The sequence below is a fragment of the Neopsephotus bourkii genome, unplaced genomic scaffold, assembly GCF_033783945.1.
Source record: "Neopsephotus bourkii isolate Nb327-2 ecotype Australia unplaced genomic scaffold, CSIRO-AGI_Nbou_v1 NB_1016, whole genome shotgun sequence".
Taxonomy (NCBI): domain Eukaryota; kingdom Metazoa; phylum Chordata; class Aves; order Psittaciformes; family Psittacidae; genus Neopsephotus; species Neopsephotus bourkii.
In genome coordinates this window covers 3,643,006-3,655,246 of record NW_026901505.1, presented here as the reverse complement: position 1 = coordinate 3,655,246, position 12,241 = coordinate 3,643,006, and the positions used below count along the sequence as shown (strand labels likewise).

Genomic DNA, 12,241 nt, shown 5'->3' with positions numbered 1-12,241 from the left:
TAGCTTGAGTGATTTAAAATATCTTCCTTATACTGTTAGCTATTTGTTGAATTAGAGCTGTAAGAAAATTTTTAGGAATGCTTGTACTGATTTTAGTGTGTCTGTAATGAAAAGCAACAATATCTTCATTGCTCCATGGAAACCAGCTTGGTTTTGCGGTGTTAGACAGCTGGGGAAGGAAGATTCTCTCCCATAAAAGAAGGTTTTAAACAAAATTTGACTGCTATTAGAAGTAAGTAATTTTAAAATGTTGGACAATTTTTTAAACTAATCATTTAGTTGATTTGATTATTACTTTCTGCAAAAACTTATCTGGCAAATAAAAGAAAACCTGTTGGATTTCCAAATAGAGCTCAGATACATTACAGAATCACAGAATTGTTTCAGGTCAGAAGGGACCTTAAAGATCATCTAGTTTCAAATCCCTGCCATGGGCAGGGACACCTTCCACTAGAGCAGGTTGCTCCAAGCCCTGTCCAACCTGGCCTTGAGCACTCCAGGGATGGGGCAGCCACAGCTTCTCTGGGCACCCTGTGCCAGTGCCTCAGCACCCTCACAAGGAAGAGCTCCTTCCTAAGAGCTCATCTCAGTCTCCCCTCTGTTAGTTTAAAGCCACTTCCCCTTGGCCTGTCTCTACAGGCCCTTGTCAAAAGCCTCTCTCCAGGTTTCTCGTAGGTCCCCTTTAGGCACTGGAAGCTTCTCTAAGGTCTCCCCGGAGCCTTCTCTTTTCAAGGCTGGACAAGTCCAAGCCTCTCTCGTGTCTTCATAGGAGAGCTGCTCCAGCTCCCTGATCATCCTTGTGGCCCCTTCTGGACTCACTCCAACAGGTCCGTGTCCTTCACATATTGGAGGCCCCAGAGCTGAACACAGTATTCCAGGTGGGGTCACAAGAGAGTGGAGGTAGAGGGGGAGAATCTCCCCTCTAAAACCTGCTTGGCACACTCCTGACGCAAACCAGCGTATGGTTGGCTTTCTGAGCTGCAAGCTGAGGGTGCACTCAATCCTATGGTCCATGTGCTGTCAAAGAATGTTGAACACCATGAGTCTCAATACCAACCCTGAGGAACTCCACTCGTCACTGGTCTTCACTGACATCAGTCATTGATGTCCAACAGACATTGAGCTATTGACTGCAACTCTGAAAGCTACCATTCAGCCAATTCCTTATCCACTGAGTGGACCATCTGTCAAATCCATGTCTCTCCCTTTTAGAGGCAAGGATGTCGTGTGGGACAGTGTTAAATGCTTTTCATTATTTGAGACCCTTTTCACATCATCCAGCCATCCAAGTGGCAACTTCCTCACAGGCTGCTAAGTATAGATTATACTCACTTTCTTCAGAGATTTATTCTCCTTTTGCAACTAATGTAGTAACTGCAATCCGTGCATATTGTTCAGACATTTTTCCTCAATGGGATTTAATACAATGACACAAATCCTGCTGGGCAGTTGATATCATCAAAATGCTAGGTTAAGAAACCTCCATGGTTTCAGCAAACCATGTTTGTCTAGCAAAGTGATTAAAGTCAGATTTTGGAAGTTCTGTTCATACCACTCTAGGTGATCTGCATCTACCCTAATGCACTGCAAGGGTGTGCCAGAAATTAAATTCAGGCCATCTACTCAGTCTTTCCCAAACTATTCATGTAATAGCAATTTATTGCTGGAGCCAGGTTCATAGCTTCATGACAGAAGTGCTTGTTAACCCTGGATCTGATGGTGATAACAGTATGACTAGAAAAATTACAGAGGAAAATAATACTTAGTATCAGATGTACTCACACAGGTTGAACAGTAAACAAAGGGAGAAATTATAACCCAGTAATTACATGTTCACGAAGATGTTTCTCTGTATGTAAACAAGTCCATTTTCACACATGGAAACAAGGTATACATGATTGCAAAGAAAACTGATTTAATAAAATTATTAAGAAATGCTGGGTTTGCTAAAAGAATCTGTATCATCCAAATTTGCCATCAGGTGGCTGCGTACTCTTGGATGAAGAAGTCGTCTTGGACACCCCACTACTAAATAAAAATTATTCAGGAAATGTGTCTGCATGTTTCCTTTTCCACTTGATTGTTCTACTAGTGTATCCACATATAGCTATTTCACAGGGTTTTGTTATTTACTTTTGAACTATAATTTCATTTGCACATTTTAATTAGTAGATGTGCAAAAGGGCACCCATCCCAGAAATGAACTGTTTTACAAAATGGAACTGTAGTAGATAAATGTTCTGATGCTTGCCCTTGAACAAGCCACATTCCTGTGCAAGAATAAATTTTACAGTGAGCATCAAGTTTTGGATCTATGATTGTGCCCATAGACCACATACATAACTGAATATACAAAATCAGATGTGTAATGTGTGGTGTTACCCATCTGGTAACCACAGTTGAAGTAAAACTGGAATTTCACTTTGTATGCCTGGCAGCTGGGGACAACCAAGCCCATCGTTTTTATACAGATTTGCTATGCGTGATGAAGTAATAATCACTAAATGTTTAATAAGTAACAGAGCTATATAAAATACATGCCGAATGAATAGTTTATGCTGTGATATGCATAATCATATCCAGAACATCCTAAAGCATGCCATAAACCTTAATTTTTCGCCATGGCAATCCTGTCCCGAGGTACCACATGCTTGAGACAGTTGTACAAATGCATCTCTGTAATCCCCCTCCCCATAAACACCTCTATTTATAGTGCTTAAAATGTTGTAATGGCCTCATCCATCATCCTGAAAGATGAGACTTGCTGGCTGTCACAGCTCAAACCTCTTGTCCCTTCATTGGCAAATATGCCTGAAAATCAGTGAAAACCTCCCTTTAACCCACGCAATAGGAATCAATTTCCCTCGTGCCGGATGGGGAGTACCTGGCCAGCACAGCGTGGGCCCTGCAGCATAAACCAACCGTGAATAACCTCTATTTCAATTTCCAATATGACAATCTGTCACTGTATCACAGTTCCATGTTTCAAGAGCTAAAACCCAAACAGAAGTCAGGTGCTGCGGTATTTTCTACACAGAAGTTGCCTTCCAAACATTTTGTTACGTTATTTTGCTGACTTTCCACTCCATGAGGAAGATGGCCCTAACGCATTTCCCTCAGGCCCAGAGGAAGGTTCACTAGAGCTCCAGACCTTCGGTGCTAAAGGGTATTACAAACCTACAGTGTTTGGGGTACGATTTTATTTTGAGATATTACCCATGATATTACAGCAACGAACGCCTGCCAAAGGACACTGGCTTGGGGTGCCCCCAACCTGCCCAGCCTCTCAGGGGCCAGCCGCCCCACCAGCCCTGCATTGAGGAGGACGACCTGCCCTCCACAAAGATGGCGGCCCGCAGGGGTAACTGCGCTCCTCAGACCAAGATGGCCGCCCCGCCGGTACTCATCGGACCTCTTGCCCATACTTATGATGGCTGCCAAGCTGCGGGCTACGTGCCAACCACAAAGGTGGCCGCCCCAGCCAGGGTGTTCCCTGCCCTTACCAAACATGGCGGAGCGGAGCAGCAGCCGGCAGGCTGGGCGGGGCGTGCCCGGGGGCGGGACAGGGGCGCGCCCGCCGCCGAACCGGAAGCGCAGCGCTGCCTCCTCCAGCTGGTTGTCATTTCGTGCGGCAGCTTGGTCCTGAGGAGACGGGGCTCGGCAGCGGCCGGGTGGGGAGGAGGAGGGAGGCACCGGCTGCGGCACCGAGGCAGGAAGCGGCGGCCGCTGGGGGGGTGGGGGGAGGGGAAGGAGACAGGAAAAAAGGAGAAAGAAAAAACAACAAAAAGAAGTAAAACAAGGCAGCGGCGGCAGCAGCGGCAGCAGCGGAGGTTCCGCTCGGAGGACCCGTCGCAGCCAGGCTTGCGGCTACCGGAGCACCTCCCGACTCCCCGGAGCCGGTGTTGTGGCAGGCGGCCTCCCCCGCTCTCCGTTCTCCCGTCGCTCTCGCCCGCGGAGCTTCCCCGCTCCTTACATCGCCAGCAGCAGCGACCCCCGCGGCGACCCTCCCGGCGCCCGGCCGGTTTACATGAGGGGGAAGGAATCCCGCCTGGAGCCGAGAAGACGCGCAGCAGGGGAAGGACTGCTCCGAGGAGCCGCCGCCGCCGGACCCCGCGCCCCGGTTAGTCCGCCGGTCCCCCCCTCCGCTGCGCCCAGCTGCCGAGACCCCGTCCCGTAATCTCCGGGAGATTTGGGAGAACCGGTTAAACACCTTCCATGGGGGAGAGAGGAGCCCGGCCCCCCGCCGCCAGTACCTTCCCCTCCCTGCTGGAGGCTGCTCCTCTCCTGAGGTAAAAAATCCCCTCCTGCCTTCCCCGACACCAGGACTCTTGTGAGGGAGGGGGGACACCGCGGGGGCACCCCACAGAGAGCCGGGGCCTGGTGAGCCGAGCCCGCCCGCCCCTGCCCCGCTGGATGCCGAGCCCTTGAGGAGAAGGAGGCACAACACACACACACTCGCACATCCACCGGCCTTTCAGCCCGGGGCTCGCTGTCTGCGGGGAACGCGCGTATCTCGGTGGAAAGAAACGAGCCCCGCACCAGAACCCACCCTTCCAGCAGCAGTGAGAACAAGAAAATCTCCTTCCCCTTCCTCCTGCACAACTCGCTGTCCCCTCCCTTCCCTTTTCCCAAACTGTGAATGCTGATTTCTGAGATGAAAATCTTCCTCATCGGACAGCCAGGACTCATATGAAGGACACGCAAATACTGGATCATAAATAAGAAGCGAGTCTGGCGAGCTCAGAAACCCAGCCCAAAAGGAGCAGCATCAAGAATCCACCCTTCTCCTGCACAGCTCACTCCCCACCCAACACACATAGAATACTAATTTCCTGAGATAAAATCTTGCCCCTTTAAACAACCACACACACGCGCATACACACACAGTGTATATTATTACTAAATATAATAGGCTAAACCCAACAGCACGGGGGAAAAAGCCTCTTCTGCAACTTGCTCCCCCTTTTCACCCTTCTGAATGCTGAGATCCTGAGGTAAAATTTTCCCTTACCCACAGCAAAGACTCTTTTTGAACAGGACACAAATATATATTAGATTATAGAGATGTATTAAATTATTCCAGATTTAAATCTATTTTTTGCTGCCAAGGGGTCAGGGGACCAGACGTCATTGTATTTTCTTTTTTTTTCCCCTTCCCTCTTAACTCATTTATGGGTGAGTCGAGGCTGCTGAGGAGGAAGAAAACAGGATAGTTACAATCCCTTTATTCTTATTCCCCAGAAGCTTTTTCTCTTATTGCTGTGCATTTCCTTTAGAAAAAGGAAACCTCTTATTTTGTGAACCAAAGATTTATTTTTCCCTTCCTCCTGGCCAAAGGAAGGAAACAGACAAAATTGACAACATTTAAATAGTTGGAGAGATCTAGCTTTTGCAAAGAAAAGCAGGTATCTTTATCCAAATCTGAAATAGTGTGGAGGGAGAAACTGGAATATCTAGCTAAAACCAGGATACTAATCTCGCCTCAGAAGAGGACGAGGTAAACACTAAACATCAACTTGTTCTTAAAGGGAGGATTCAAACCCTAAATATAATAAATGGGGGATTACGGGTTTGGAGTGTTAGTGCAAAACAACACTGGAAGTAAGTCAGCTTTTCCAGTCAGATTTCATCCACATCTGCAGCCCCCACACCATCATCAAAATGCAACCCCCAGTCCTGCTGCTTTTATAAATAATAACACAGCTGCCAATGGCAGTAGTGCTGGGTCAGCTTGGCTTTTTCCTGCTCCAGCTGCCCATAATATTCAGGATGAGATTCTGGGGTCAGAAAAATCTAAAACTCAGCAACAGGAAAAGCAAGAGTCCCTAGAAAAACAGCAGCTTTCCCCTGGTCAAAGTCAGGAAGCAGGAATGCTCTCTGAACCTGAGAAAGCTAAAACTGAAGAGAATCAGGGCGATAATTCTTCAGAGAACGGCAATGGAAAGGAGAAAATAAGAATAGAATCACCGGTGTTAACAGGATTCGATTATCAAGAGGCTTCAGGGCTAGGTACTTCGACGCAGCCCTTGACGTCCACTGCATCTTCTCTGACTGGTTTTAGTAACTGGTCTGCAGCTATAGCTCCTTCTTCTTCTACAATAATCAATGAAGATGCAAGTTTTTTTCACCAGGGAGGGGTCCCTACTGCCTCAGCTAATAATGGTGCTCTGCTGTTTCAGAATTTTCCACACCATGTCAGCCCTGGCTTTGGTGGTAGCTTTTCCCCCCAAATTGGACCCCTCTCTCAACACCACCCTCATCACCCCCATTTTCAGCATCATCACAATCAGCATCAGCAACAGAGGAGGTCTCCTGCAAGTCCTCATCCACCTCCATTCACACACAGAAATGCTGCTTTTAATCAGTTGCCTCATTTAGCTAATAATCTTAACAAGCCACCTTCTCCATGGAGCAGCTACCAAAGTCCATCGCCTACACCATCTTCATGGAGCCCTGGTGGAGGTGGATACGGTGGGTGGGGTGGGTCCCAAGGTCGAGACCATCGCAGGGGACTGAACGGAGGGATAACACCCTTGAACTCCATCTCGCCCTTAAAGAAGAATTTTGCAAGTAATCATATCCAGTTGCAGAAATACGCTCGACCCAGCTCAGCCTTTGCTCCAAAATCGTGGATGGAAGACAGTTTGAATAGAGCTGACAACATTTTTCCTTTTCAGGTGAGCACACTCTTATATCCATACAGAAAATAACATGTAAGTGTATTAAAATGCCCCCGAAAGGGTTGGGGGTTTGAATAGCACTAACTGATTGTATGACTTCTGTGCTTGCAACTAAATATATATATAATTTGAAAAGTCATCGTGTGAATTATGCTCTGAACTGTGAGTCATGTGGTTTATTTTTTATTGAGTTTTGTTTTTTTTTAATAGTGGTGATCATATAAGTATCCTTTGCCCACCAGACATATGTATTAGCCAGTTTCCTTCAGTTTAATACTTGCATTCAGAAATAGCTGATAAATTCAGTTGCAAGTAGTGAGTATATTTACCAAAAAGAGAAAGGAATAAAGTGCTGCCAGATGAAGTATGAAGATATGAGGCCTTTTTAAGTACTCAAGAATGTACCACATCTGAGAAAAAGTATGAAGTGTTATTTTCATTTATAGTGTCAGATGGACTTGTAGTGCAACATCATTTTGTAGCAATTTTTGGAAACTCTGCTTTTTTTTGTTACATGATGGTAATCAATGCAGTTTGCTTTCCTCAGTAATAGTGGCAAATTTTACTTACAAGCCATTAAACAGTCATTAAAAATAGATCTAGACAAGTGGTCTCCTATATTTTAATGTGGCTTTATCCTGGCAGGAGCAGGTTGTCTAAGAGTTCGGTCTTTCCTCCAAGCAGACGTTTTATGAATTTGGAAAGAACTGTATAATGTTGAACCTAATTTGCAGTAAAAATGGTCCTAGAAGTACTCTTCCTTTCACCTGACCCGTAGTTAAATCTAGCTTTTATGTTTGTCTGTGCTTTTTGTAAACTCCTTTAGGTGAACCAAAAAACCCAAGAGTTCTTTTACGTTTAGAGGGCTGTTTTTCAGGATCTTCAAAATGAGGGCAAAAGTAAAAATGTCAGAGTGATTGCAGTATTTCTAGCCATGCTGTAAGAACCAGGGTGACCTACTTTAAAACAATTTGAAAGATCTGAAGATAAATACCCATATGTTTCATCTTGTAAACAACCCTAAAGAAACAGAAATCTATTTAATAATGACTTTGTGGATTCGGACCCAGGAACAGTTCAGTTCTGCTTCCTCTACTGTTCAGATTCTGTTTGGTTTGCAGGGTCTGCCTGTGCAGCCTTTTGACAACAGAGCAGCTGCTGGCAATAACTTTCCATTAGAGACCTTTATTCTACTGCAGAGGTACTAGCTGGTTTGGTGTCAGGTAGAGCCCTTGTAAATTTAGAATGCATAGTAATAATTGATTTTAATGTCAGGATTTGTAATTAATATAATGAACCTGTGTTCAGCATACCAAATTTATACACTAAAACCATTAGAAAAAGGGACACAGCTGGAGTTGGTCTTTTTTCAGCCTCACTGCAGCGAGACTTGGCTCACAGTTTAATTCATTCTCTACCCTGACACATAGCTGATGTTCAGAGTGACAGAATGAGATCAAGTGTGTCCTTGCTGCTGTGTATACAGCCCAAATACATACACAGCGATAGAAATGTGCTTGGTTTGACATCAAGGAAATTTCAGGAAATTGGCAAAGTCAACCTTGACTTCTGGGTTGTGTTCCAAACATAAAATAGCAGACCCATGTATTTTGATCATGGTAAAGAAATAGTTTTTGTGTAGCATGTTGGTATCTGTTTACATAAACACTAAGATGAAGCTGTACATGTCAAGACCAAGTCTGACACTCCTTCATGCCAAGAAAAAGGAAAGTGTTGGAGTGAACTGCTTTCCAGTCTGTTACTATCACTTCTGTGAAGAAAAGGGCAGGGCAGCAAAACAGGACTTCAGCACTGCAGACCTACAAAGATGCTGATTGATTTTGAAGCCATCTTGGACAACTGCTTTTTATAACCTTCTTTTTGTATAAAATCTTTAGCTCCTTTGGTCCCTCAGTCATTTGTGTGTCGAAAGCATACTGAATTTTTGAATCGCTGGAAACAAATGATGTAAAATTGGACCTTTGATGTCTTTTTATTTTTTTTTCTTGCTTATGCTGATTGTATGCCTGACTTCAAGCAGAAATAAGGACTTTTGCTCATTGTATATTTGTGTTCACGCATATATATTTGAAGTATCCTTGGTGATGCAATAATGTACTGGATAAGGCTATTTTGTTACTGGAATCTTCTTAGATTCCTGTTTAGGAAATAATTGAAAGCTGTCTTTGCTGCAGCAACATAATGGAGTAATTTGATACAACTATCCCTTTCATTTAATATTTATGTTTTGCTGCTTAAATCATTAACAAGTGTTGCTGCAATCTAGTGAAAATTAGTTTCTTTAGAAGGCAAGATACAAACCAGCAATTGCAAATATTTGGGGATCACTTTCTTTTTTTCCTCAAAGGTTGCCTCTGCTTCAGCGCTTGGTGAAACACAGAACTCTTGTGTTTTGATGAAAATCTTAGGGTAGCCAAGTGTAAGTGCTCGTTTCCTCTTCAGAGAGGACAACATTGCATAATGTCCGTATAAGTCACTAATGTGAACTACTGCTCACTTCAGATATTTCTGCCCATGGCCCTTAGACGCTTGCAATGAAGTGGGCATTCCAAATGGCACAGCTGAAAGGAAAATAATGTGTTGATCTCTTTGATAATCTTGCAATCTGATGATTGCTTGCTCAGTATTCAGAGCTCCATGAAAAACATTGTGCTTTTTGTTCTAAGTGTTTTTCCTTTGGAATCCTGTCTCCTATCATTTCAGAAGTAGCATGTCTGTAGCAACCTCTTGTTGCAGAGATGGAACTGGAAGCAAGGTCAGAGAAGACTGTTACCAGATCTGCTAATGAAATTAAGTTTTGATATTGTGCTTTAGCCACTGGGCAGGCTTCCCCCTTCAGATCTTTTGAAAAGAGAAAAGCCATTGTTCTTTGTGCATTCATTTGAAAAGGAAATGGTCTCCAAAAGAAAAAATGGTTTCTGAATTAAAAAAAAAAAAGTGTCTTTTGGATAGAAGAGCCTTCCCTGAGAATTAATAAATGAAAATGCTTTGACTGTGACTATTGCATCTTAAAAAGTTACTGATTTTTAAAAATAATTCCTTCTACTTCTCTCCCAGCAGCACTGACAAAGTAAGTGCTCAGTAATTGCATTTTACTGCAGCATTGCCCTCAAGATTGTTTGGCTTTCCTTTTGCTATGTACTTGCACTTCCTCATGAGAGTGGAACATCCTGCCTGTTATGCAATGAATAAATCTTGCTTTGATAGGCATTTCCAGGTTTCCAGATCTCATCTTCAAATGCATGATGATGTTTTTCAAGCTGGTCTTTGGAGGCATAAGCAAGTTAAGCAATAGTGTTCAGCTTTCTGTAAAAATGCTTAAAAATAATTTGTGTTTCTTCCTGGAATCAGCCTTGAAAATAACTGCCCGTTTCAAAGGGTTCTGTCCATGAGAGCAGTTCATTATATCCACTTGTTCAAAATGTTTTTTCCTTTCTTCTGCAGTGGCTAGTTTCCAGGTATATCACCCCTTCAAATCCACTGAGGGTCTGTGCCAGGGAGACTTTCTCTTTCCCCAGGCAGATATGGAATGTTTAAGAAAACACATACGTGATTACAGAATGTGTTTGAATTCTGAGCCATACATCATGATTTGTTTGCCCATAGAAATGGGTTGATTTAATAAGTGTGTTAAACAAATTCACAGAGTACTAGAAGTAAAAAATAATCTCTTGAATGCATTTGCCGATCTTTCCTCTTGAAGGAATTTTGCAAATAAATTTCTTTACCATGCCTCTATTTTACTATTTGTTCTTTGTTTCTGAAGAACCTTTTTGGGAATCATGATGGCTGGTTGTATAAAACCAGGCTATTTATTTTGCACTAAGTTTTGCAGAATTTTATTCTAGCAGCAGCAATTGTTCCAAGAAATTTCAAGCTATCATTTTAAAGCAGAATAAACACTTGAAGCTGGATTTTTAGATGTCTGTTCACCCTTTTCTCTGTAACTACATCAGCTGTGTAGTAATTAATGTTTTGTGTGCTGTTCCCCACAGCTACTGATCTATGGAATTAGAAGCAGTCTAATGTGGTATGACATGCACAAGTTAAATACTGTGGAAGTTAACACTGTTCTTGTTTTATAAACTTACTACTGACGTTAATACTTAGGCTTTGGCCCTCCTGTGTGTTTTTGACCTCAGGGTTTCTTTTTAAAAAGAGCTTTTGTTAGAAGCTATTTGAATTATGTTTGTATTTTCCTAAGATTAAAAGGAGTACTCTTATTAAGCATTTTGCTTTGAAAATTGCATACTTAGCAGCCCAGCTAAAGATTCAGAACACAAGATACTGTGGAAAATAAAGATAAATAAGAAACTTAGTACGTGGCTAAAATAGCATCAGACATGTTACTGGAAATTTTTATAAAGGTCTATAATTTCTAACACTTAAAAAAAAAAAAAAAAGTTCAAGTTTACTAAACCAGAAGTGCTCCCTCCCAAAAAAACTCCTATGCTATGCGTCATTTAGCTTTTCCAGCTTTTTCTTATTGTTCCCTGGTGAAGCTATAAAAGATGATCAGGGCAGCATACAGCAACATCCTTTCAGGAAAAACCTGTTTATTCAAAGCCTTTAATTCACTGGATACTGGACTGGAAGCTGGAATACAGCATTTGCAGTGTGGTGGGAAGGAGGAGAAGCTTACCCAGAAGCAGAATCAAGTCCAAATTTGCTTTGCAATTAAAAGAAAAACGTGGAACTTGCATTTAGTACCTACAATACCACCTCTCCCTAAGTGCTTTGCTTTGCCTGAGACACAAGGCTTTTGAATTGTGGGAAAAGTTTACAAAGTTTCAGAAAGTTTCAGGCTTCCCAAGCTATAATGAAGGTAGCAAACATAGTTGTGAGTTTCCTAATTTTCACAAGTATTCTGGTTGGACAAGATTTAAATACATAAAATAAGCCCCAGTTTTACAACTACACCTACTCCATAATGCATATTGCTTAATCACCTGGAATAAATCACTTAACGTGATGGCATGTTTTGCATGATTACTGATGCCTCAGTCTTCAGATAAATCGGATTTTATAAGATCATGCATACCCTTAGCTACCAGCCAGTGTTCATACCTTGCCAGGCTTTACTTGTTGTACAGTTTGGGGTTTTAGCGCTGGGAGGCACGGAATAGAACCTCTTGGGTTCTGGACCTGTAATTATTCAAGTGATGATAATGCTGTGGGTGCAGATTAACTATAATGAATCTGCACTTTAGTACTTAAGTTAGATGTATATTTTTCTAATGTGCAGTAGAATTTAGATGTGTGATTTTTAAGTGCAAAGTACGATCATCCAGTGCATGAAAAATTAATGTTTAATTTCTTCTGTAGATGAGGCTGTCCCTGTATATGCAGTGTATATGCTTAGCAGCAACTGACTTTTTGGAATGACATGTGTTTGGACTTTGAAAAATAAAATTGGAATAGGATTCAGAATTTAGTGATTTCCTATTACAAGTGGCTTCATTGTTTTACAAGAGCTCTGATCTGTCTGGGTGCTAGTGGGGAAACCACTACAGTCCCAGAGGTAAAGTGGTTTGCCTGTG

The 12,241-nt window shown here is 42.7% G+C and overlaps 1 protein-coding gene across 5 annotated transcripts in view; it reads left to right on the top strand.

The window, feature by feature from the left end:
- Positions 1 to 3,653: 3,653 nt before the first annotated feature.
- The window catches only part of CPEB4 (cytoplasmic polyadenylation element binding protein 4), a 42,970-nt gene continuing 34,382 nt past the window's right edge, over positions 3,654 to 12,241 (top strand). For 2 of the 5 annotated variants that reach the window (XM_061360291.1, XM_061360292.1), the window contains exon 1: positions 3,654 to 6,677. In XM_061360291.1, coding sequence (XP_061216275.1) covers positions 5,556 to 6,677 — 1,122 coding nt within the window. In that variant the 5' untranslated portion in view covers positions 3,654 to 5,555. The remainder of the gene's footprint in view (positions 6,678 to 12,241) is intronic. The other 3 variants (XM_061360290.1, XM_061360289.1, XM_061360295.1) reach the window with 2 other exon arrangements.